At 43.0% G+C, this 21,303-nt stretch overlaps 2 protein-coding genes across 2 annotated transcripts; both read left to right on the top strand.

Annotated features, from left to right (window-relative positions):
* The first annotated feature begins 113 nt into the window (after positions 1-113).
* Positions 114-6,285, top strand: natd1 (protein NATD1). The gene is made up of 3 exons (XM_015945894.3): positions 114-335; positions 3,600-3,718; positions 5,317-6,285. The coding sequence occupies exons 1-3, from the start codon at positions 245-247 to the stop codon at positions 5,431-5,433; spliced, it is 327 nt and encodes a 108-aa protein (XP_015801380.1). The 5' UTR covers positions 114-244; the 3' UTR covers positions 5,434-6,285.
* Positions 6,286-18,515: 12,230 nt separating this feature from the next.
* On the top strand, positions 18,516-21,079 carry tmem11 (transmembrane protein 11). The gene is made up of 2 exons (XM_015945901.3): positions 18,516-18,662; positions 20,409-21,079. Exons 1-2 carry the CDS (start codon positions 18,529-18,531, stop codon positions 20,923-20,925), a joined length of 651 nt encoding a protein of 216 aa, XP_015801387.2. The 5' UTR covers positions 18,516-18,528; the 3' UTR covers positions 20,926-21,079.
* The last annotated feature ends 224 nt before the right edge of the window (positions 21,080-21,303 follow it).

The following is a 21,303-nucleotide window of genomic DNA, read 5'->3' as shown; positions in this document are numbered from 1 at the left end:
TGTATTATTTAGAGTAGCTTGGTGCTTTATCAGCTTTATTTACGGCTGAATGAATCCCAAATCGTGGTTAAATTAAGAACATTTGTCTGGGTCTCTCTCTCTGACGCCAAAACAACTGATTGGCTGACCGTCACGTGACCTCACAGCTGATTCGGTTGGATGAAATGTTTTGCTCTTCACCATCCTCATCTCTCATGTAGCCATTTCTGGTTAGCAGCGTCTAACCAACACCGACACCTCTGCAATGGCACAAGCCAATGCCTTTGATGCGAGCAGCCCTCAGATCCAGGTGGAACACGACAAAAAGCGTCGGCAGTTCGTTATTCGGCTCAACGGTACGTTGGTTATTTGATACGCGCGTGCCGTTAGCTTAGTGGGGTTAGCTGTTTTCAGTGCTAACATTGTTGTCGTTCCCTTCTGGAGGCTCCAGCTGCCATTTCAGGCACGACTGCGAGCTTCACCCCCGTCAGAAACTCTTTATCTTCTCAGAAAATCACCGGTCTTGTTTATTTATCTAAATTTGAGTAACTTCTTTATTTGTTGTGGTCTCTAAATCAAGCATCATGCCACTTTAATAGGCAAACTCCTGAAGCTACTCATTAAATAACATTCGTTCGTTGTAAAACCAGTGTATCAGACAGATGTGGGTATGTTATCTCTTTTCCTACTCTTATTTGTTGCAAAACAACACATTAACTGTCATGTAGAGTGACTGGACTGTGTGTATCACTGTCATGCTCAGCTTGATTTAATATTTCCTCACCATACACGTCTGAGATGTGTGTACAGCAACTTGTTCCAGTCATTGTTTCCTCTGCTGTGAATGGTGATCCTTATCAGTCCCATGTTGTCCACAAACAGTGGTTCTTTTCTTCTATGAAAGCCACATCATAATGTGGCCACTATCTGATGCGTCACTGCTCTGGAGCACCCAGGCTTTCTGGTAAATTTTCAAAATGCCAGTCAGACCTGGCAGGCCCAAACGTATTTTGAGAGTCTGCTGGGAAACCCTTGCAGAGTCTCCTGTCAGAAGAAGCATCAATTCCCACCTCCGACAGAACTTCCAAAACGTTCCAGGGGAGGCGGGGGCATTGAGTCTGAGTGGACCATGTTCCATGCCTCCATTGTTGAGGTGGCTGACCAGAGCTGTGGCCACAGGGTCAGCAGTGCCTGTCGTGGCGGCAACCCCCGAACCCTCTGGTGAGCACTGGTGGTCAGGTGTGCTGTCAAGCTGAATAAAGAGTCCTATCTGGTATTTTTGGCCTATGGGACTCCAGAAGCAGCTGATGGGTATCGACAGCCCAAGCAGAATGCGGCCCGGGTCGTCACGGAGGCAAAAACCCAGGCATGGGAGGAGTTTGGTGAGACCATGGAGCAAGACTTTCATACGGCTTTGAGGAGATTCTGGTCCACCGTCCGGCACATCAGTAGTGGAAAGCAGTGCGCTACCAACACTGTTTTTAGTGGGGACGGTGTGAATTGGTGGGCAGAGTACTTCAAAGACCTCCTCAATCCCATTGCCTTCCAGTGAGGAAGCAGAGTCTGGGGACTTTGGGTTGGACTCTCCAATCTCTGGTGCTGAGGTCACTGAGGTGGTCAAAAAGCTCCCCGGTGGTGAATGAGATATGCCCAAAGTTCCTTAAGGCTCTGAATGTTGTAGAGCTGTGTTGGCTGACATGGCTCTGCAATATCACGTGGACATCTGGGGCAGTTCCACTGGATTGGCAGACCAGGGTGGCGGTCCCTCTATTTAAAAGGGGGGACCGTAAAGTGTGTTCCAAGTAGAGGGGAATCACACTCCTGAGCCTCCCTGTTAAGGTCTATTCAGGGGTTCTGGAGAGGAGGGTCTGTCGGATTGTCGAACCTTGGATTTGGGAGGAACACTATGGTTTTCGTCCTGGCCGTGGAACACTGGACCAGCTGTATACCCTTAGAGGGATCCTGGAGAGTGCGTGGGAGTTTGCTCAACCAATCTACATGTGTTTTGTGGATTTGGAGAAAGCGGGGGGCCCTGTGGGGGTACTCCAGGAGTATGGGGTACCAAGCCCTCTGACACGGGCTATTAGGTCCCAGTGTCAGAGCTTGGTCCGCATTGCCGGCAGTAAGACGAGCTCGTTCCCAGTGAGGGTTGGACTCCACCAAGGCTGCCCTTTGTCACTGATTCTGTTCATAACTTTTATGGACAGGATTTCTAGGTGTTGAGAGCATCCATTTTAGTTGCCTAAGGATCAGGTCTCTTATTTTTGTAGTTGATGTGGTTCAGTTGCATTCCTTCTCTGGGTCAGGGATGAGGTCCTGCCCCAGGTGGAGGAGTTTTAAGTATGTCAGGGTCTTGTTCACGAGTGAGGGAAAGATGGAGCGCGAAATCGATAGGCGGATTGGTGATGTGTCTGCAGTGATTCTGGTGTTGTACCGGTCTGTCGTGGTGAAGAGAGATCTGAGCTGGAAGGTGAAGCTCTCGATTTACTGGTCGACCTACATTCCTACCCTCACCAATAGTCATGAGCTTTAGGTAGTGAATGAGATTGTGGATACAAGCTGCTGAAATTAGTTTTCTCCGCAGGGTGTCTGTGCTTTCTCTTAGAGATAGGATGTAAAGCTCAGTCATTCGGGAGGGGCTTGGAGTAGACCCGCTGCTCCTCCACTTCGAGAGGAGCCACTTAAGGTGGCTCGGGCATCTGATTAGGATGCCTCCTGGACACCTCCCTGGTGAGATTTTCCGGGGCACGTCCAACCAGGAGACCTAAAGGAAGACCCAGGACACACTGGAGGGACTATGTCTCTTGCCTAGCTAGGGAACGCCTTGGGATTCCCCCGGAGGAGCTGGCCCAAGTGGCTTGAGAGAGGGAAGTCTGGGCCTCTCGACTTAGGCTGCTGCCCCCACGACCTGACTCTGGATAAGCGGAGGAAAATGGATGGATGGATAGGTCTCAACTGTCAACTCAACTTGACCAATTCCACTGGAATGTTTAGTTCATTGTCATTTGGGCCTCACAAACAACTCCTAAATACTGAGATGACCCACTATTTTGTTGACACATTACAGGAATTTTGGCAAAGAAACAATTTCAAATGAGATCTTTAGGCTCTTTGTTACCAGCAGCCTGTCACAAATACATACGCTGATCCATTTGGTGAGCTGAGTCTATGAAAATACCAACCATAACACAGTTTGACTCATGAAATGGCATTTTGCCTCTGGCTAGATGACCCTCAAGCTGATAAATGATAACCTAAAAGGTGATGCATGTAACATGCATTTGCTGGATTTTTTTTTTTCATATTTCTTCAAGATGCGTCATTCAAAGCTTTTTCATTATCAGTAGTTCCTGACTCATCTGAAAGTGCTCACTGCACAATAAGCTATATTGGTCAGGTACAACAGCAGAAAATAAATTAAAAGGCAACTAAAATCTAAAGTAAAACTTTAAACAACCATCAGAAAATCTGAAATCTAAAACCTCATCAGAATCTTGCTGCTTGACAGGAAAAACCTATGTATCATGTATGTAAATTCAAATGGCTTGTATAGCTGGAATGAGATCATATATGTTTTATTTAATCTCAGTAATCTGTTTACACCTTCGGTCTGTGCTCAGGATCACATGATCGGGCTGTTCTTCTGTATGAATATGTTGGGAAGAAGATGGTGGACCTGCAACACACAGAAGTTCCTGATGCTTATAGAGGCAGGGGAATTGCAAAACACCTGGCCAAGGTAATTTCTCATCTGGATGTTTCAAACTGACTATCTTATTTTCAAGTTTATCATCACTATCAATATTTTAATCTGAGATGAAGTACCCTTCCATTTTGTTATTTTGAAAGGCTGTGTCCTATTCAAAATTGAAGCAACACTTAAAAGTGAAACACTCGCTCAATCAATACTCTAGTAGTCTCTAGTAGTGGTCTGCCTTGTTAAGCTTGGTTTATGCTTGATGCATTCACGTTCCGCTTGGTGATGCGGCTCGCGGATGGAACGCGCTTCACAACTTGCAGCGTTTATGGTTCATGCGGCTTGTCTCTGCGGTGAGCCAATATTCTCCCAAACTGTAGGGGGCAGCATGGAGCTCTATGGCATGCATCCAACACTACACCATAGTAGACGTAAAAATTGCTGTTGTTTACAACATGGCATTCCAGCATTTTTAACAGCGTCCTCGTCTTTTTCCGACAGTGCGAGCTATTTCTCTCCAAGAATTATTAACAACATGTTGATCACAGTGATCTTTGAGAGCTGAATCATACAAATGTCTGTATTTACGAACCTCTGCCATACTAGTTCTTGCCAATCCACCATGTTTTTCCGCGTCCGACCGTCCGCGTGGTTAGAAAATTTCCTAGGTGCGTGGTGCGGAAAGCTTGGGCCGTGCGGAGGCGCGGTGGAGGGGTGTGGTTGTTAAAATGATGCAACTTTTCCGCGCGGAGCCGTGCGGACCTCGCAGACGCGTCAAGCATAAACCAACCTTAAGTCGTACTGGGGATGGAAAAAACACTGGTGCACCGTTTCCAGGAAGTAGCAGTGAGCCGCATCACAGGTGAGCTTTAAACCACCGTTATCATGCACCTAGATGCCCTGTGGACTGGCGTAGTGCATACGCATGTTTTTGGGCCGGTTCACTAATGACCTGTGCATCTGTTTATGGATGCGGGTTTCTTTGGGGCTGCCTTGCAGCTTTCAGCGGAGGTTTACAGCTGTGTTTTGTCACAAACTAGTCCCAAGTCTAAAATGGCGCCTGTTAGGGATGTGTATTGGTGAAATTACGGCGATACAATACGTCCCACGATACAGGGGAGACGATTTCATATATCATGGTATATTGCGATACATTCAGTCAGACGATATTAACGATTTTTTAGAGTGAATTTAATGTAGGAAAATTCAATAAATGCTCCAAACCTATACAACATGTTTTACGTGAGGTATCTGAACCATAACAGAGGGATTTACATTTCAATGGTAACAACAAAACCCATTGCACACTGCTGCAAACTAGTGGTCGGCGTTTGAATTGTATGAGAGGAAAAAATATATACAGTAATGTTTGCATGTAAATTCTTCCAAAAATTTGAAACATGGCTTTTGAATATCAATAAAATATTGCAGGAAAACATTTTAGATACACAGCTTTTGAATACTGATATACCGTTGGAAAAAATGCAATGATATATTGCCATATCGATATTTTCTTGCATTCCTAGTGCCTGTGATCTGGTTTGTCTCTGTGGGTTTCTGCTGTTGGGATGTGTTGGCTGATAAATTGCATTCAAATAATTATAATCTTGAAAATAAAATCCTGAATTTTGTGCTTTCAGGCAGCCATGGATTTCGTGGTGGAGGAGGACCTGAAGGCACACTTGACCTGCTGGTACATTCAGAAATACGTCAAAGAGAATCCTCAGCCTCAGTACTTTGAACACATCTATCAATGACCCCCACACAGTGCTTACAACAGACTCTCAAGGGTGAAAAATCCACGTGGCAGCAAGCTTCGGAGTTGCGGAATGAAACACAACATGAACCTCCTAAGCACTGTTAAACTCAACAAAGAGAATCCAGGTGACTGGACTCCAGAGCAGGAGCTGATCATTATTTATAAACAAGGGCAAGACCGCGTACAGGAAGTGGGTCAACCGGTGTCCAAGCAGCCAAAATGTGATGCCTGAAAGCTTCGAGGTGGATTTTCATCACTGGCATGAAGCAAACATGTAAACAAGAGCAGGTCTTACGGTGTGTTGATCTGTTTTATCTGGTGGTTCCACTTAACTCTCAGACGATCCTAACTTTTATATTTCATGTCCTTTTTGGATTTTTTTTTATTAGAAAATATTCTCTTTTGGTTGAGCTAAAATCTAGTGACATAGAAGAAATACATCATGAAATCCCTTTATACTTACCAACATTTAATGATTTTTCTTAACTTTAAAACATTTACTATCCCAAAGTCTCAGCTGGTTATATTAGCAGTTCATTTTTAAGGTCCTGAATTAATTCATTGGTTAATTAAAGATGCTTGATTTGTAAAAACCAGGTGTGACTGACCGACCTGAGGATGTCCGTTTCTTTAGTGTTGATGTTGGAGACGGGCATCTGTGCAGCTCATTACAGCAGTGTGGTTTTAAATCAGCATTCAAATCCAGGGCAGGGAAGGGGGTTTTAGTCTTTATTTCAGAAAAATACTTTTCTTTTTTCATTGAAACCATTTCTGCTCTAACGGGGATTTAAAAGGATTAAAAAAACTGATGTCAAAGGAATACTTGACAAACATGGAAAAACGGCTGCAGACAATCTTAAGTGTTGGGCAGAAAAAATACCTCAGGCTGCTCAACACACTCGTACTGAGAATTGCAATAAGTCCTCTTGGAAAAACTTCTTTGGGTGGTAAATGCCTTGAAATGGGCTAAGGCATTATGTCTTTAGGATGTGGGGTTCTTTTTGTTGTTTGTTTGTTTTTTAGATGTTTTTCTTCTATTTGTTTTGTTAAAAAGTAAAATGCCTGATTTATGTTTAGAGCAAGTGGCTCTGTCTATAAATGTGTCAAAATATTCTCGTTACTGTTTTATACTTGATATTGTTTCGTTTCTGTCTACTTGTTCTTAATAAATAAAGCTTGTCATTCAGTTATTTATGCTAGGTTGTGTAAAGTTTGGTATGTTTTACTAAAACAAATTGGAAAAACATTTACCCTCATTTTTAATGGAAGCTGCTTGTTTTAATTTGGTGAAATGTTCATTTTGATGCATTGTGCTAATAGTGACTTTATACATCCAAACAGGATTAATAATTAATAGTTTTAGTGTAAACACTACAACTTGAATCTAGATATGAACCAATGTAACTTCTCAGACTGCAGCATGAGTTTCACTTATTAATAATAATTATTCTAATAGTGGTGGTAAAAACATTTCCATAACCCATATACATCACCTAATATACATATGAGAACTATGCTGGTACTTCAGCAAATGGAAGAAAAACTAAATGGACTAAAAAAATTATTTGCTGTCTAATCAAAGTTTTTCTTCTGGTTATGACTTGTGCAGCCCCACACTGAAGCTGAAACTAGCAAAAAGTAATTAAAGTGTAAACAATTGTTTTTCTATGCCTAGTCACTAATCATAGTCCCTGTTTTTAAAATGCTGTGAAGCCTACAGTGAAAAAGAAATGTTTTTATTTGTTTTCCCATTCCCACATCTTGTTTGGGCTTTGTTTTGACTTCATCTAGTGGTCATGTGAGAAATTACACCAGGATAAATGAAATTGGAGCGCCTGTGAAAATTTGATGCTGACTTTAAATTAGCAGAACATTCAATAACGTTATTTTTTCAGTTTTCGGATATCACTCAACATATTTATGTCTCTGATCATTTTGTTTATTTTTGCTTAAAATATCTTTAGCCATTAATTCATGCAATATTTCCATAAAGAAAATATTCAGACACATTAATTGAGATACAAGTCAAACATTTCAGCATTAGCAATATTTATATATGAGACATCAGAGATGTATTTAGACTGATTCTGTAGTCCGCTAGTTTTGAGTAGCATGTTTTTATATTAATATTGTTTTTTAAACTAGATACAAGTCAGAAAGGTCAATTAGTTTATCTTTTTTTCTTTTCTTTTTTGTTAGTTTTATTGATAGGTGGTTTAAGGAAAGCCGATGTATTTTTTGATGATTTTAATGAAATGCAAATTTGGAGGTTTCATATTGTTATCTTCAAATTCTCAAATGCCGTTCCACCTGCGTTCCATGTATGTGTACTGGTTTCAATAACATGGCTATGTTCTCTACCTGAAATGAAATTCAGAATTTCTATAAAAGATATTCTGATCTTTCCTAAAACACCCTCAGATGTGTTGATTTTGGAATATAATTGTACCTATATGGAAAAAAATGTTTATTTAAACTCTGAAGGTTAAAATGTCATAATGAACTGCTGAGGTCATGTCAGTATATAAAGATGCAATTAGAGGCAGGATTGTCTGATTACATGCTCAATGGACCTTGAGGCGATTTACATCATTGTCCGTAGCACAGCAGGTGGGTTCAACCCTTCTCCGTTGTTACATCCAGAGCGCATCCGGTTACAGCACAAGAACAGGTGTCGGGTTATGGGGGGATACAACCTGCATGGTTTAACGGGGGGTGGGGGTGCAGTGGGGGGACTGCACGGGAGTTTGGAAATGCATTGAGGCATTTGTCTACACAAGCATATCCCCTAGCAGATGAAAATAACCAGGATATGTTGGCAAGAGATCAGTTTATCTCACATTTTGCCACTGGGGACTTTCGAGTTCTATTTCGTCTAGTCTTAGCCCTTAAGCTAGCTGCTATTGGAAGGATGATCTCAGCATCAGCCAGTCATGAAGAGCTTAAATGTACGCCCACCAATGGTGGGCACCCCTGTGGGTATATAAGTGGAGCGACTCCACTGTTCGCCTCCATTATCTCTTCAAGCCAAGCTTAAGAGCTTCCTTTAAAGAGCAATTATCCAAGAAGCATTCTACTCACCTACCATGTCCAGCGACGCCAGGACCTGCCCGGCCTGCCAGACGGGCTCCATCTCCAGCGGCGACCTGCTCGCCAAGTGTGAGGTCTGTCTCGGGGCTCATCACGCTGGCCTGGCCTTGACCCCCCAGGCCTCGTGCCTGTTTTGTGCCGCTCTGCCCGTGGCTGAAAAGATCCGCCGGGTCGAGTACTTCACCCCCGCCGCCGACGAGGAATTTCCGGTGGCTGACACGTACTCGCTGGACAAGGCCTTACAGTTCTTCAGCGTCGGCCAGGAGCCGGCTGGCTTCAACCGACTGGACGATGTCATCGACAGTGAGGAGTACGACGAGGCTGGCTGCCATAGCCCTTCTTCCCTCCTGGACAACACGGAGGTCGATGAGCCTCGCTCAGCGGGTCCTTCTGCTCCACTGACTTCTCGCTCCTCCCTGCCAGCAGTTAGAGCACTGCTCCAGGAGCTGCCTGCCATCATCTCCGCGGCTGCGGTCCGCAAGGAGCTAGCCGTGCCAGAACCGGCTCCGCCTGAAGCAGATGATTTGGCGGGAATTTTCGGGGCAACACAGACGTGCTGTCCAGACCCCATCTGGCCACGCTTCCCCGCTGCCATGAGCTGCTGGTCCGCCGCTTTCTCCGAACTTGCTAAGCTCAAGGCGCCAATTTCCACATATGCGCCCATTACCAAGGTCGAGGGCTTCTCCGACCAAGGCTGGCCTTCCGTTCCTCCACTGGAGCCGGACTTGGCCTCGCTGTTTGCCGCCAAGAACATAGGCGTCATTTTAACCGGGGACGCCGGGGACATGTCCCCGGCAAAATTTGTGATTGGCAGCTGTGTCCCCCCCACTTTCAAAAAAGCCTGCTGATGAGGATTTTTGTTTTACCAGCTCAGATCTTATACCAGGGGTCGGCAACCTGTTCCCATCAAAGAGCCATTATTACCCATTTCCCACAGTAAAGAAAACACTGGGAGCCACAGCGGCCGCAGCGTTGTGGGCGGGGCCTACCCTCAGACAGCAGAGAGCTGCTCACAACCAGGTGACAGCAGCCGGTACCGGTCGCTCGCATGGGCGTCGTACCCGTGGGGGATTCAACACCCATACTTTTCCTTCTGTTTTGCTCACATCCACACCAGTCTGGTTTCTTTACGTCGCACTCACTCTGTTCGCCTCATCTCCTTCTTCACCTCCCGCTTCTGACAGCCGATGTCGGGTTTCAAGGAGAGCAGGAGAGGGAGGGACGGAAGAGCTCGACTGAATTCATAATTTTACATCTTGACATTAGCTGTACAAAGTCTGAGTTTGATAAAGTGAAGAACAACAATTTGCAGAGGATTATGCCGCAGGTGCGGCGCCAGGTTTTCATTTTTGGGTAGTGTAACTACAGGGGTCCAACAAAGAATGGCCACGCATCATACTGATGTCTTCGGATGTTTATTTTGCTCTCTCTCTCTCTCTCTTATTATCTTCAGACACCGTGAAAACTGAAGAAACACAAAGTTTACACAATAACGGTTTGAACTTATCAGTCTCTCATACCATTGTCCATAAACAGTCTCGCAGAACAGAAAGAAAATGCGCAATAATGAATCACAAAAATGTCCTCTCATTACCAGTGTAGAACACATATGCAACATTATACAAACATTATACATGAAACCATACCGTGTGCGCCTCTTGGACCACATGCAGAATGACATTAACGTCGAGGCTGTAGACGCATCTGTAGCCATGTATCCATGCTATGGTTGCTATGGTAGCGCTGTCAAACAAACTCTGATCATGTGACCATTACAAACTCTACCTCATACAAACTTTACAGCACGTTACATATTTAACAAACCCATATTTTTTAATCACATATTTTAGACATGTTTTTAAATCAATTTTACACTTTTATCATCTTATCTAGTAATTAAATGAACCAAATTAAGCATCTCTCTATCACAGAAACATTTGAAATAAACAACTTTATTTTAACTGTCTCAGGGACAGTTACACTCCCACCAAATTACTAAGATTTATGAACTGTTAATAATTTGAATAAATCTAGAAATTTTCAGAACCAAACATTTGTGACAATCTTGCAAGTCAAGTCTAACACTTTAACCATCCCATATACATTTACAGAAGTTCCACTGGAACATTCTAATTACTCTCTATTAGGACCACTAATTTATGTATAGGGCGTTCAAGAGTGGATGGTGCTGAATCCTAGCAACTACATTTACTGCTGTATGCCATTTTGAGAACCTTTTGAGTCTCTCCAAGAAGTTCCTGTCCTCTACTACCTTTGTACGTAGTATTTGTGTCGTTTTGACCTCTGGATCACCTACCAGAAGGTCTGGAGTTGAGTCTGGTGTGACAAACCCTCTTTCCCATAGGAAATGAGGTCCAGTGAACCATTTTGAACTGATCAGTTCTGCCACTGTGAGGCCTCTGGAAGCGTGATCTGCTGGATTTTGATTGGTGTCAACATAGTGCCACTGTGCTGGATCAGTTGCTTCTCTGATTCTTTGCACTCTATTAGCAACAAAAACATGAAATCTGTGGGCTTCGTTGTTAATGTAGCCCAAAACCACCCGTGAATCAGACCAGAAATACTCTTGATCAATTTTGAGCTCCAGTTCCTCTTTTAGCATTCTGCTGACTGCTGCAGACACCACTGCTGCTGTTAATTCCAGCCTTGGTATGGTTACAACTCTCGTGGGTGCAACTCTTGCTTTGCCTATGACTAAGGAGCAATGCACTCTGTCTTCACTCATCACCCGGACATATGAGCACTGACCATACCCGCGATTGCTCGCATCTGAAAAGTGGTGAAGTTCTATTCTTTGGACTTTTCCAAGGTTTTCAGGTACAAAGCATCTTGGGATTTGGAGTTGCTGCAGGTTCTTCAGATCAGTGACCCAACTCTCCCATTGTGGCTTCAATTCACTAGGCAGTGGCTCATCCCATCCAATGTTCTTTAGACACATTTCCTGTAGAATTTTCTTTCCTATTAGAAGGAAAGGAGCCAAGAAGCCTAATGGGTCAAACACAGAGGCGATAATGGAAAGAATTCCCCGTCGTGATAGTGGTTTCTCCTCCAGGGCAACTTTAAAGGAGAAGGTGTCACTGCTTACACTCCACCTTACTCCCAACATAGTTTGAACTGGGAGTTCATGATGACTGATGTCCACATCCTGGGCTCCACTAGCTCGTTCACTATCTGGAATTGACTCCAGGACTTCTCTGTTGTTGGATATGAACTTGTGAAGCCGTAATCTTGCCTTCGCACACACCTTCCGCACATCTCTCACTAGTTCAATGGCTGCATTCACAGTTTTTACACTGACTAGCCCATCATCAACATAGAAGCTACTTCTGATGAAGTTGGCTGCTGTTGGATGTTCCCTTTCATTTTGGCTCGCAAGATACTTCATTGCATAATTTGCGCAGCCTGGTGAGGACGCTGCCCCGAAAAGATGGACTTTCATGCGAAATTCTTTTGGCTCTGTGTTTGTTTCACCGTTTTCCCACCACAGGAATCGCAAGTAATTTCTGTCTTCTCTGTTTACATGAAATCTGTGAAACATCTTCTCTACATCACAGATTATTGCAATAGGGTGTTGGCGAAATCTGCAGAGGACTCCAGTCAAACTGTTGATGAGGTCAGGTCCGGTCAAGAGGATATCATTCAGAGCTGTGCCACTGTACTTTGCAGAGCAGTCAAACACAACCCTGATTTGTTCTGGTTTTCTTGGGTGATAGATGCCTTGATGTGGAATGTACCACGTATTTCCTTCTCTGGGATCATCTTCAGCTCTTTCAGCATCACCTTCCTTGAAGACATTGTTCATGAACCTTACATAATCATCCTTAAATTTGGGGTTTTTCTCAAACTTCCCTTTCAGGTGCTTAAGTCGCACCAGAGCCAGACGCTTATTTTCTGGCAGCTGAGGGCGTGCCTTAAAGGGAAGTGGCATCTCTAGGTGCCCGTCAGCATTCTGGTGTATTTCCTCATTTAGCAGATGCATGAACTGTATGTCATCTTGTGATATGCTCTTTTCTCCAGGAGCTGTGTCTTTGAAATCTGACTCAAGTACTCTGATGATGGTGGCTGGTGTCAGAGGTGGAAGCTCCTTAACAGATAAGCGATGGCACAGGCCTGTCACTTCTGTTGATGTTGCCATTTTTTGTGAACTGCCAACAATGCTCCAGCCCAGGTCTGTCTTGATTGCATATGGCTCTTCGTCACCTCCCGCGATTACTTGCCGTGGTGCCAGTGCTCTAGAACAGTCGTAGCCTATTAACAGCCCAACCTTGCAATCCATTAACTCGGGCATCTCCTGTGCTATTCTGATTAAATGTTTCCATCTCTTGGCAGTTTCAGAGGTGGGAATGTGTGAACGTTCAAGTGGGATGAAGTCTCTGGTATAGGCAAGTGGCAAGTTGATAAAGCCTTTGGAGTAAAACCCTCTAACTCTGATCCCACTAACCCTTTTGCTCTGAACAATGGAATCTCTTCCTATCATAGTGGTTAGCTTTAACTTCACTGGCTCTAAACTCATCCCCATCTCCTCACATACCTCTTGATCTACAAAAGTGTTGCTACTCTGCGTATCTAATAAAGCATACACTAAGGTCTCTCTCTCTGGAGTGGTGGTTGAAGAAACCCACACAGGGACTATCATGGATGTGCTCCCACCATCTCCTTTGTCCATGCAGCAAGAAAGTGCAGATATGTTTTCTTCTGCCTGCATTCTATGTGATGACGTGTTCACTGCAGTTGTTGGACGGTCTTCATGAAGAGCTGTTGGATGATGTTTTTTACAAATCCCACAAGTCGCCTTGCGCTTACAGTCTTTGGAATTGTGTCCTCTTCTGAGACAGCCAAAACACAGGTTATTTTCAAGTATGAACTTTCTCTTGTTTTCCACATACATTTTAGCAAAGGTCTGGCATTTGTGAATAGAATGGCTTTCTCCACAGCAAATACATGTGACTGAGTTTGATGGCAATGCATGTGCTTTTCTTTCTATATCACCCTCATTTGAATTGTTCTCCACTTTGCTGTATCCTGTTGTTGTTCGGTCTGATGCTTCCACACTTGTGATGTATGCATTAGCCTTTGGATGCTTTATGTCTCTAGTTTCAGTGTGTTTCAAGGCATTAAATGATGTTATGGGATTGCATGCAACTTCCGCTTCTTGTGTAACAAAGTCAGCAAATTGTTTGAAGCTTGGATATTCTTCTGTTTGCCGTAACTGCACCGTGACATGACGATTCCAGCGAGAAGTCACCCAGTCAGGAAGTTTTCGGAGCAATTTTTGATTCTCTTCACAGTCATTTAACACCTGCAGTTCTTTGATGTATGGCATAGCATTGCTGCAGGCTGTCAGAAAATCACTGAATTGTCTCAGTTTAAGTGACTCTCTTGAACCAATCTTTGGCCAGTTGTTCAGTTTTTCCCTAAATGCACGCTGAATTACAAAGGGGTGACCATACCGAGCATTCAAAGCTTCCCAAGCTTGGTCATATGCTTGGTCATCTTTTCTGTAAAAGCTTCCCTCCAATACAGACTGTGCTTCTCCACTGATGTATTTGCGTAGGTAGAACAACCTGTCGGCTGGATTTGTGCATCGCCGTTCTATCAAAGCTTTGAAACTAGTGCTCCACTCTAAGAACTTAAGTGGGTCCCCTGAGAAGACTGGGGGTTCAGGTGCAGGAAGTCTGGTGAGGACCATTGTGTCATGCAATGCTTGCATTAACAATGACTCATTGTTATTGTTTGGTTGTTCATTGTTATTATTCTTGTAGGTTTGCTCTGGTACGATTTCTTCAGGAGCTAACGGAGGACAACTGACTACCTCACTGTGTGCACTTTTGACTTCTCCACAGACTTCACTTGAATCTGCTTGAGAATAAGCTTTTAGCTTTGCAGTTATTACCTGAAGATCTCGCTGATTTTCTAGTCTTTTAAGCTCTTGCCTTTGTGTAGCAATAGCCTCCTCCATTTCTATCTCGGCCTGCTTCGCAGCAAGCTGTGCAGCACACTCTGCCTTTTTTACATTGATGCTTTGCTGCTCCGATAAACAGCTTGAGCGGTGGCTACGTACTGAAGGTCGGGAGATTGTAGTCCCAAATATTGACTGAGCATATTCTCTGTCTAGCACCATGTGAAGTCTTGCATTTTCTGCCTTAGCATCAAACTCTTCTATCCCCACTTCGCTCATACGTACTTTAAGTATTCTCATCAAGTCCGCTGTTACTGCTGTGCAGGAATCAATTTTTCTTCTAGTCTCAGTAGAAGGGGCTGCCTGTGATCTTATATCTTCATATGTATTTTTTCACTTGTGACTCCAGCCCTTCGACAGTATCCATCATGTCAGCTAATTCCTGGTCAGAGCACTCTTCTTTAAGTTTGGAACGTGTAGCTTTAACTTGTTCTTTCCAGGTTTCATATAGTTTGATAAATTTACTCTCCTTCTGAGAAAACTCTTGTTGCTTAAGTTCTAACATTTTGGGTGTTAACTTTCGCTCCCTTAAGGATTTACTGGGCTCTAGTCTTGAAGTATTAGTGGCAGGCTTCTGCTTTATTTCTATTTTAGCATGAATATCACCTATGACTAACTCCAATTTCTCCCTTTCAACATCATCAGTCTGTAATTTCAATTGTTCATTCAATCTACTTAGCTCTTCCTTAAGGGAATCCATTTGTTCTCAGAATTCTTCAATATGTGATTTTTCTGTGTTTACTGACATTGCACATGTTTCAGCAAACCTGCTGCATAACAAGTCGTTGCTATATGTATATGCGATCCTGGCAAACATATAATTCTCAATACAACCTGATTCTTGCAACAATTTTTCTTAACAACACCCCTTGTTAGTCTTCCTTTAAGTTGAACTCTTAAACATCATTAGAACACTTTAAACAACACCACTTGTAAATTAAAGGGGAACAGTTTGGCTATGACAGGCTGGTTACCTTTAGCTCAGTACCTTTCTCATACAAAATAAATTATTATATTAATAGACCTCTCCAAACTTTACTAACAGCTGTGGATATATCACAGCCCAACCTGACGTTGACTGCAGAGCCGTTATCTTTTCCTTGAAGACGGAGGATTATACAGTTTTTGCTGTGTGCAACGGCAGAGTTGCAGACGGTTGCAGAGCTGTAGTTTATGATGGTCAATGTCGCTCTCTATTGGTGAAGTCGTGGTCATTGCCGTCCAAAGCGCCAATAATGATGTTTCCTCTTTCCGAGTTTGCAAGCCTCCTTTCCGCTGCGTTCTCGAACCACACACACTGCGCTGTCACGAACCTTTCTTCTTTTCTTCTTCTGAAACATTCACTGCTTCTTACGTTGAACTTCCAGGCACGTTGGCGGTACGTTTTCACTGTAACTACAGGGGTCCAACAAAGAATGGCCACGCATCATACTGATGTCTTCGGATGTTTATTTTGCTCTCTCTCTCTCTCTCTTATTATCTTCAGACACCGTGAAAACTGAAGAAACACAAAGTTTACACAATAACGGTTTGAACTTATCAGTCTCTCATACCATTGTCCATAAACAGTCTCGCAGAACAGAAAGAAAATGCGCAATAATGAATCACAAAAATGTCCTCTCATTACCAGTGTAGAACACATATGCAACATTATACAAACATTATACATGAAACCATACCGTGTGCGCCTCTTGGACCACATGCAGAATGACATTAACGTCGAGGCTGTAGACGCATCTGTAGCCATGTATCCATGCTATGGTTGCTATGGTAGCGCTGTCAAACAAACTCTGATCATGTGACCATTACAAACTCTACCTCATACAAACTTTACAGCACGTTACATATTTAACAAACCCATATTTTTTAATCACATATTTTAGACATGTTTTTAAATCAATTTTACACTTTTATCATCTTATCTAGTAATTAAATGAACCAAATTAAGCATCTCTCTATCACAGAAACATTTGAAATAAACAACTTTATTTTAACTGTCTCAGGGACAGTTACAGGTAGGTCACGGTAATTTTGGACGGACCTTAATAAGCAGTGACTTAAGTGAAGCAGGCAGGACGCGCTAGAAAATTTCGTTTAAAAAGACGTCATAAATGTTTTCCCCCGTCATTTTAATTTCTAAAATATGAAGTAAAAACTCACAATTTAATTTTCATTCATTTGTCATTAATATGTTGTCTACACCCGTGCATTAAGTGGACCATCTTCCAGTAAAAGCATCCAGCCCACCTCTCCAAATGCGTAAAATGTGCAGCAGCCACTAGTTAGGCGTGCCGCGCGCTCCGTCAGCTCCGTCAGCCCAGACAAGAGCAGAGCAAATAGAGAAAGAACAGAGGATAATTGTGTCTGGATGTGGATGGAGATTACATTTTACAGCAGCCTGATCATCATTTAAATACGTAACCCATCACCTGCTAGTCCATGCTATCAGCATTATTTTAATTGGTGCGTGTGTGTGTGTGTGTGTGTGTGTGTGTGTGTGTGTGTGTGTGTGTGTGGGTGGGTGGGTGTGTGTGTGTGTGTTTTCCACTTCAAACACTGGTCTAACCAACCAGACCAGCATGTCCAGTAACATATTAATGTTACAATTAAACAGTTTCACTTCATGTAGGCTAGGAACGTTTCACCTGCCGTGGCCCGACCGCTTCTGCTCCACATAAACTTTGTGCGTGATCAAATGTCTCTACAGGTGCTTGCTGAGCTGAAGAGGCTATTCTGCCTCAGACTGGATGCGTCATGCGTCTCCATATTAGAGACGGGAACAAGCGCTGTTCAGCCAAAGTTTCATAATTTCATAAAAAGAAAATTTTTCCAAGTGAAACATCCCTCAGAGAGACCGGGTTTCCAGACCGCTTCAGTGGGAGGAAATCTTATCGCATGCACCGTGGTTCTGCACTGCGCTGCGAACCCCTCTACAGATCTTCAGCCCACTGTCCACCGCGGGCGCTCCGAGCCTCGCTGAACACAGTGTCCAGTATAAAGCTCTGATGGGAATCAAGTTACCGCTGTGATGTGCGTAACGATTAAAATATCAGCTCATCCATGCGCATCAGTGTGCGTCGGGGTAATTCTTTCAAAACAACTAACATCCTTGAGTTTATCCATCAAAATAAACAGTCAAATGGAAATATTTGTAACCTGCCATTTAACTGTTTACCTTCCTGTGAAGATTGTTGCAAAGAGAAACAACTAAACTTGATTAACCCCAGAGCCACGCGCACTGCGCTGTACTTCCTGGCTGTAAATGAGGGGGAAACAATTTAATTGGATCCTTTTCTTTTCAACATGGTTTAATGTCAGTCGCGTGTCCAGATCCTGTAAAATGGGGTGGCCCAGGTGAGGCACAACTTTGTGCATGGGTGGCACCAAAGGTTATGGTCCCCCCCCCCCCCCCCCCCCCAAGCCTTTTGTGGACAACAAAAATCCTATTTAAAGGTAAATTAGTGTGTTGGCACCTGGGGTGGCCATTCAGATTCCAAGGGTCGCATGTGCTACCCCAGGCCACTCCCTGGACATGCCCCTGTTTAATGTAAAGTTTCATTCAGTACAAACTTTAGTTACACCAATCTAAGAGACAGAGCCCGGATTTGTATTCTGAACAGTTTAAACATGTTTAAAACGGAGACATACGTGACACGTCTAAAGTTCAACTATTATGGAAATTAAACTAACAAGATGAATAACATGAAATTATTTCAGGCACAGAAAACATCCCCCACACTTTTGAAAAGCTTGCAACGCGCCTGGGTTACAATACATAACCAACGTTAGCATGCGCATCAAAGCCTAATGAATTGGCTTCCGAAATGGAGCTGTTAAGGAGCTTGGATTTTTTAAAATATATTTGTAGTTCAATCGTGTTGCATATAATCAATATTTGATACTTTTTTAGTTTTAGGTTAATTAAAGGACCTCAAACTTCTGTGTTCTGTAACAAAATACGTACTACAGATACGCTGCCCTCGTTGCATTATGGGAATAGTGGTCTGAAAACGAGCCTTGTAGATGCGTAGATCGGACTTGCACACAACAATACCCAGGGTTCTTTGCGCTGAGGCTACGTCAACCGAAATCACAGTTGTTTTTTCCAACATGGCGTCGCTGGGAAGGAGGCGCGGTGTCCCAGTAAGCAGGGAGAGGTCAGTTACTCTGCTTTTTTGCCATAAAGCGAAATTATTTTCATAACTGACAAAGTTTAGTCGATGTCACATCCTGTTCTCGAACATGCATCTAATTTATGATTCAAACTCCAGTGCCAACATAAAAAAGGCGTTATTTTACTCCATGGTTAGCTAACATTAGCTGGCGGCTAGCTTCCGTTGTTAGCAGGGAACAAACTTATCTAGTCATGGGTTGTTTTCAATGTTTCAGTCAGACTTAATAACGGTGGAAGAAGCTGCAATGGACGGTGCTTTGGTACCGACACTTCTGTGACATTGCGGGGTTCATAAAATGCCCAAATCAGTCTCTGCTGCGGCTGTGCGCCGTTTTAAGTCGAGCTACTCTGAAAGTAAAAATGGTCCTGAAGTTCGTTGGTCAGTCAGTCCTCCAACTTCAGAATATGTTGTTCCCATCCGCTCTGGTACACTTGTCCCAGACTAAAATACATTGAAATTATTATGTCTGGTATTTGATTATCCTTCACTCTGTATTTTACCATCAGCACGCTGTCATTGGAAGTTGGGATTGTTTGTCCTTAACGCAGCGCTCACTGGAGGACCTCAGTGTAGACCATCATCAGCCTCTCGCGTTTTACCTATCTTATGTCTATGGTTGTAACATAAGGTGAAGAAACAAACAGGTTTGAAAATGGGACCAAACTTGTCAATAAACAACCAACCTGGTAACTTTGTGTGAATGTGTGATGGCAGCGTGTGAAGTTATTTAACTGAATTTCTTCTCTTCACCAACAAATTTTGATACTAAATATTATTGTTTATTTGAGGGGAACGTGTGTAGCTTTATGGCACTTTAAATATTAATTAACGAATTTATGGAAACTACTATGAAAGCAATTGTTCTTACTGCTTAAAATCCTTGAATGCCTGATTTTAATGTGGTATTTTCAAGTAAATAATGTAGTAATTAGTTTCAAAATCATTCAAGCTGTGCCTGAAAATGGTTATAGGATAATATTTACATAAGAGAAATGGTTCAATAACTGATCATATATGTACTGCTGCTCATTAATCGTCCCTAATGTAAGATGTTTAAAGTCCTGAAAAACTTTAGGGAAAGGACTTAAAGTGCTTGAATTTGTTTGGGCAAATATATAAGAACCCTAAAAATGTTTTGCTTCTTTAAAGAACATTTAAACAGCACAAATAAGTGTGGGTTTCCTGTCTTATCAGTTTGGGTGGGATTGTGACGCACACTTTTTTTCTTCTTTTTTCGTGCAAGCAGCCGCAAGACATTGAACCTTTCTCAAAATTCGGGTTAAAATAGATTAAAAGTAGAAGTGGATATGAGCTATTTATTAATATTTCTCCGTTCAATAGTGAGAGATATTTGCTCAACTTTAGTCAAACCACAGACAGGAAATAAGTTAAGTTTGCCAAGTTCATATTTATTTATAACAGGTTAGTAAACACTTATTTTATTATTTACAAAGACAGCACACAAACTGTTCAAAAATATCTCCCAAGAATGGGAATAAACTTAATTTATAATCAAGTAAAAACCTTCATTATGCCTCAATGTTTACATTTTAATAAGAAAGTAAAACTAAACGGGTCATAGGTATTTTAATAAAAAGCAACAGCCACAGAATGATGGTATTGTGGTTAAAACAAAGCAGTTGGTTACAAAAATAATATTGAGTTTTCTTATTAATTTCCTGTCTTGTTGTCTTTTCATTACCAGCCTGTGTATTTGATTGTGTGCAGGGCAGTGATGGCTGCGTCAGACTGCTACATTGTACATGAGATCTACAATGGGGAGAATGCGCAGGACCAGTTTGAGTACGAGCTGGAGCAGGCACTGGAGGCCCAGTATAAATATATTGTTATTGAGCCCACACGGATCGGGGATGAGACGGCCCGCTGGATTACGGTGGGGAACTGCCTGCACAAGACGGCTGTGTTGTCAGGCGCTGCATGCCTCCTGACGCCACTTTCGCTGCCTGCAGAATACTCGCGCTATGTAGCATTGCCAGCTGGTGCCCTCAGTGTGGCCTGTGCTGCGCTCTATGGGATTTCATGGCAGTTTGATCCCTGCTGCAAGTACCAAGTGGAATACAACAGCCAAAAACTCTCACGGCTGCCCCTGCATACACTGACCTCCTCAACACCCGTGGTTTTGGTACGCAGGGATGACGTCCACAGAAAGAGACTCCATAATACGATAGCACTGGCTGCTCTGGCGTATTGCGCCAAGAAGATCTATGAACTCTATGTGGTATGAGTGCACTCTGAAGATTTAAGAACCATCAAAAAAAAAAGCAAAAAAAAAAAATTAACAAAACAACATACTCACCCCCGGATGTTAGAAAAGTGGAAGTCCCGTTCAGGCTCAGCAGTTAGCTCTACAGAGGGTGGGTGCTTCCACTTGGAACATTGATCAGAGGGATATAGCTAAAACTAGAAGGGATTTTTTTCCATGTACTTCTATGTGACAGCAGCACACCTATTGCCATAGTACTTTCGCGCCAGCCCCCTTACCCCCTCCACCCGCTTCTCTGTCACACAAGCTTGTGCAAAAGGACATGACCTCAGTTCCTCTGAAAGGAATGGTTTTGGATTAAAAATGGAACAGACACATTTGTTGTACAATGCTCTTTCC

Source organism: Nothobranchius furzeri, chromosome 12 (genome assembly GCF_043380555.1).
Source record: "Nothobranchius furzeri strain GRZ-AD chromosome 12, NfurGRZ-RIMD1, whole genome shotgun sequence".
Lineage (NCBI taxonomy): Eukaryota > Metazoa > Chordata > Actinopteri > Cyprinodontiformes > Nothobranchiidae > Nothobranchius > Nothobranchius furzeri.
The sequence above is the reverse complement of the archived record's forward strand: the minus strand, read 5'-3'. Positions and strand labels throughout refer to the sequence as shown.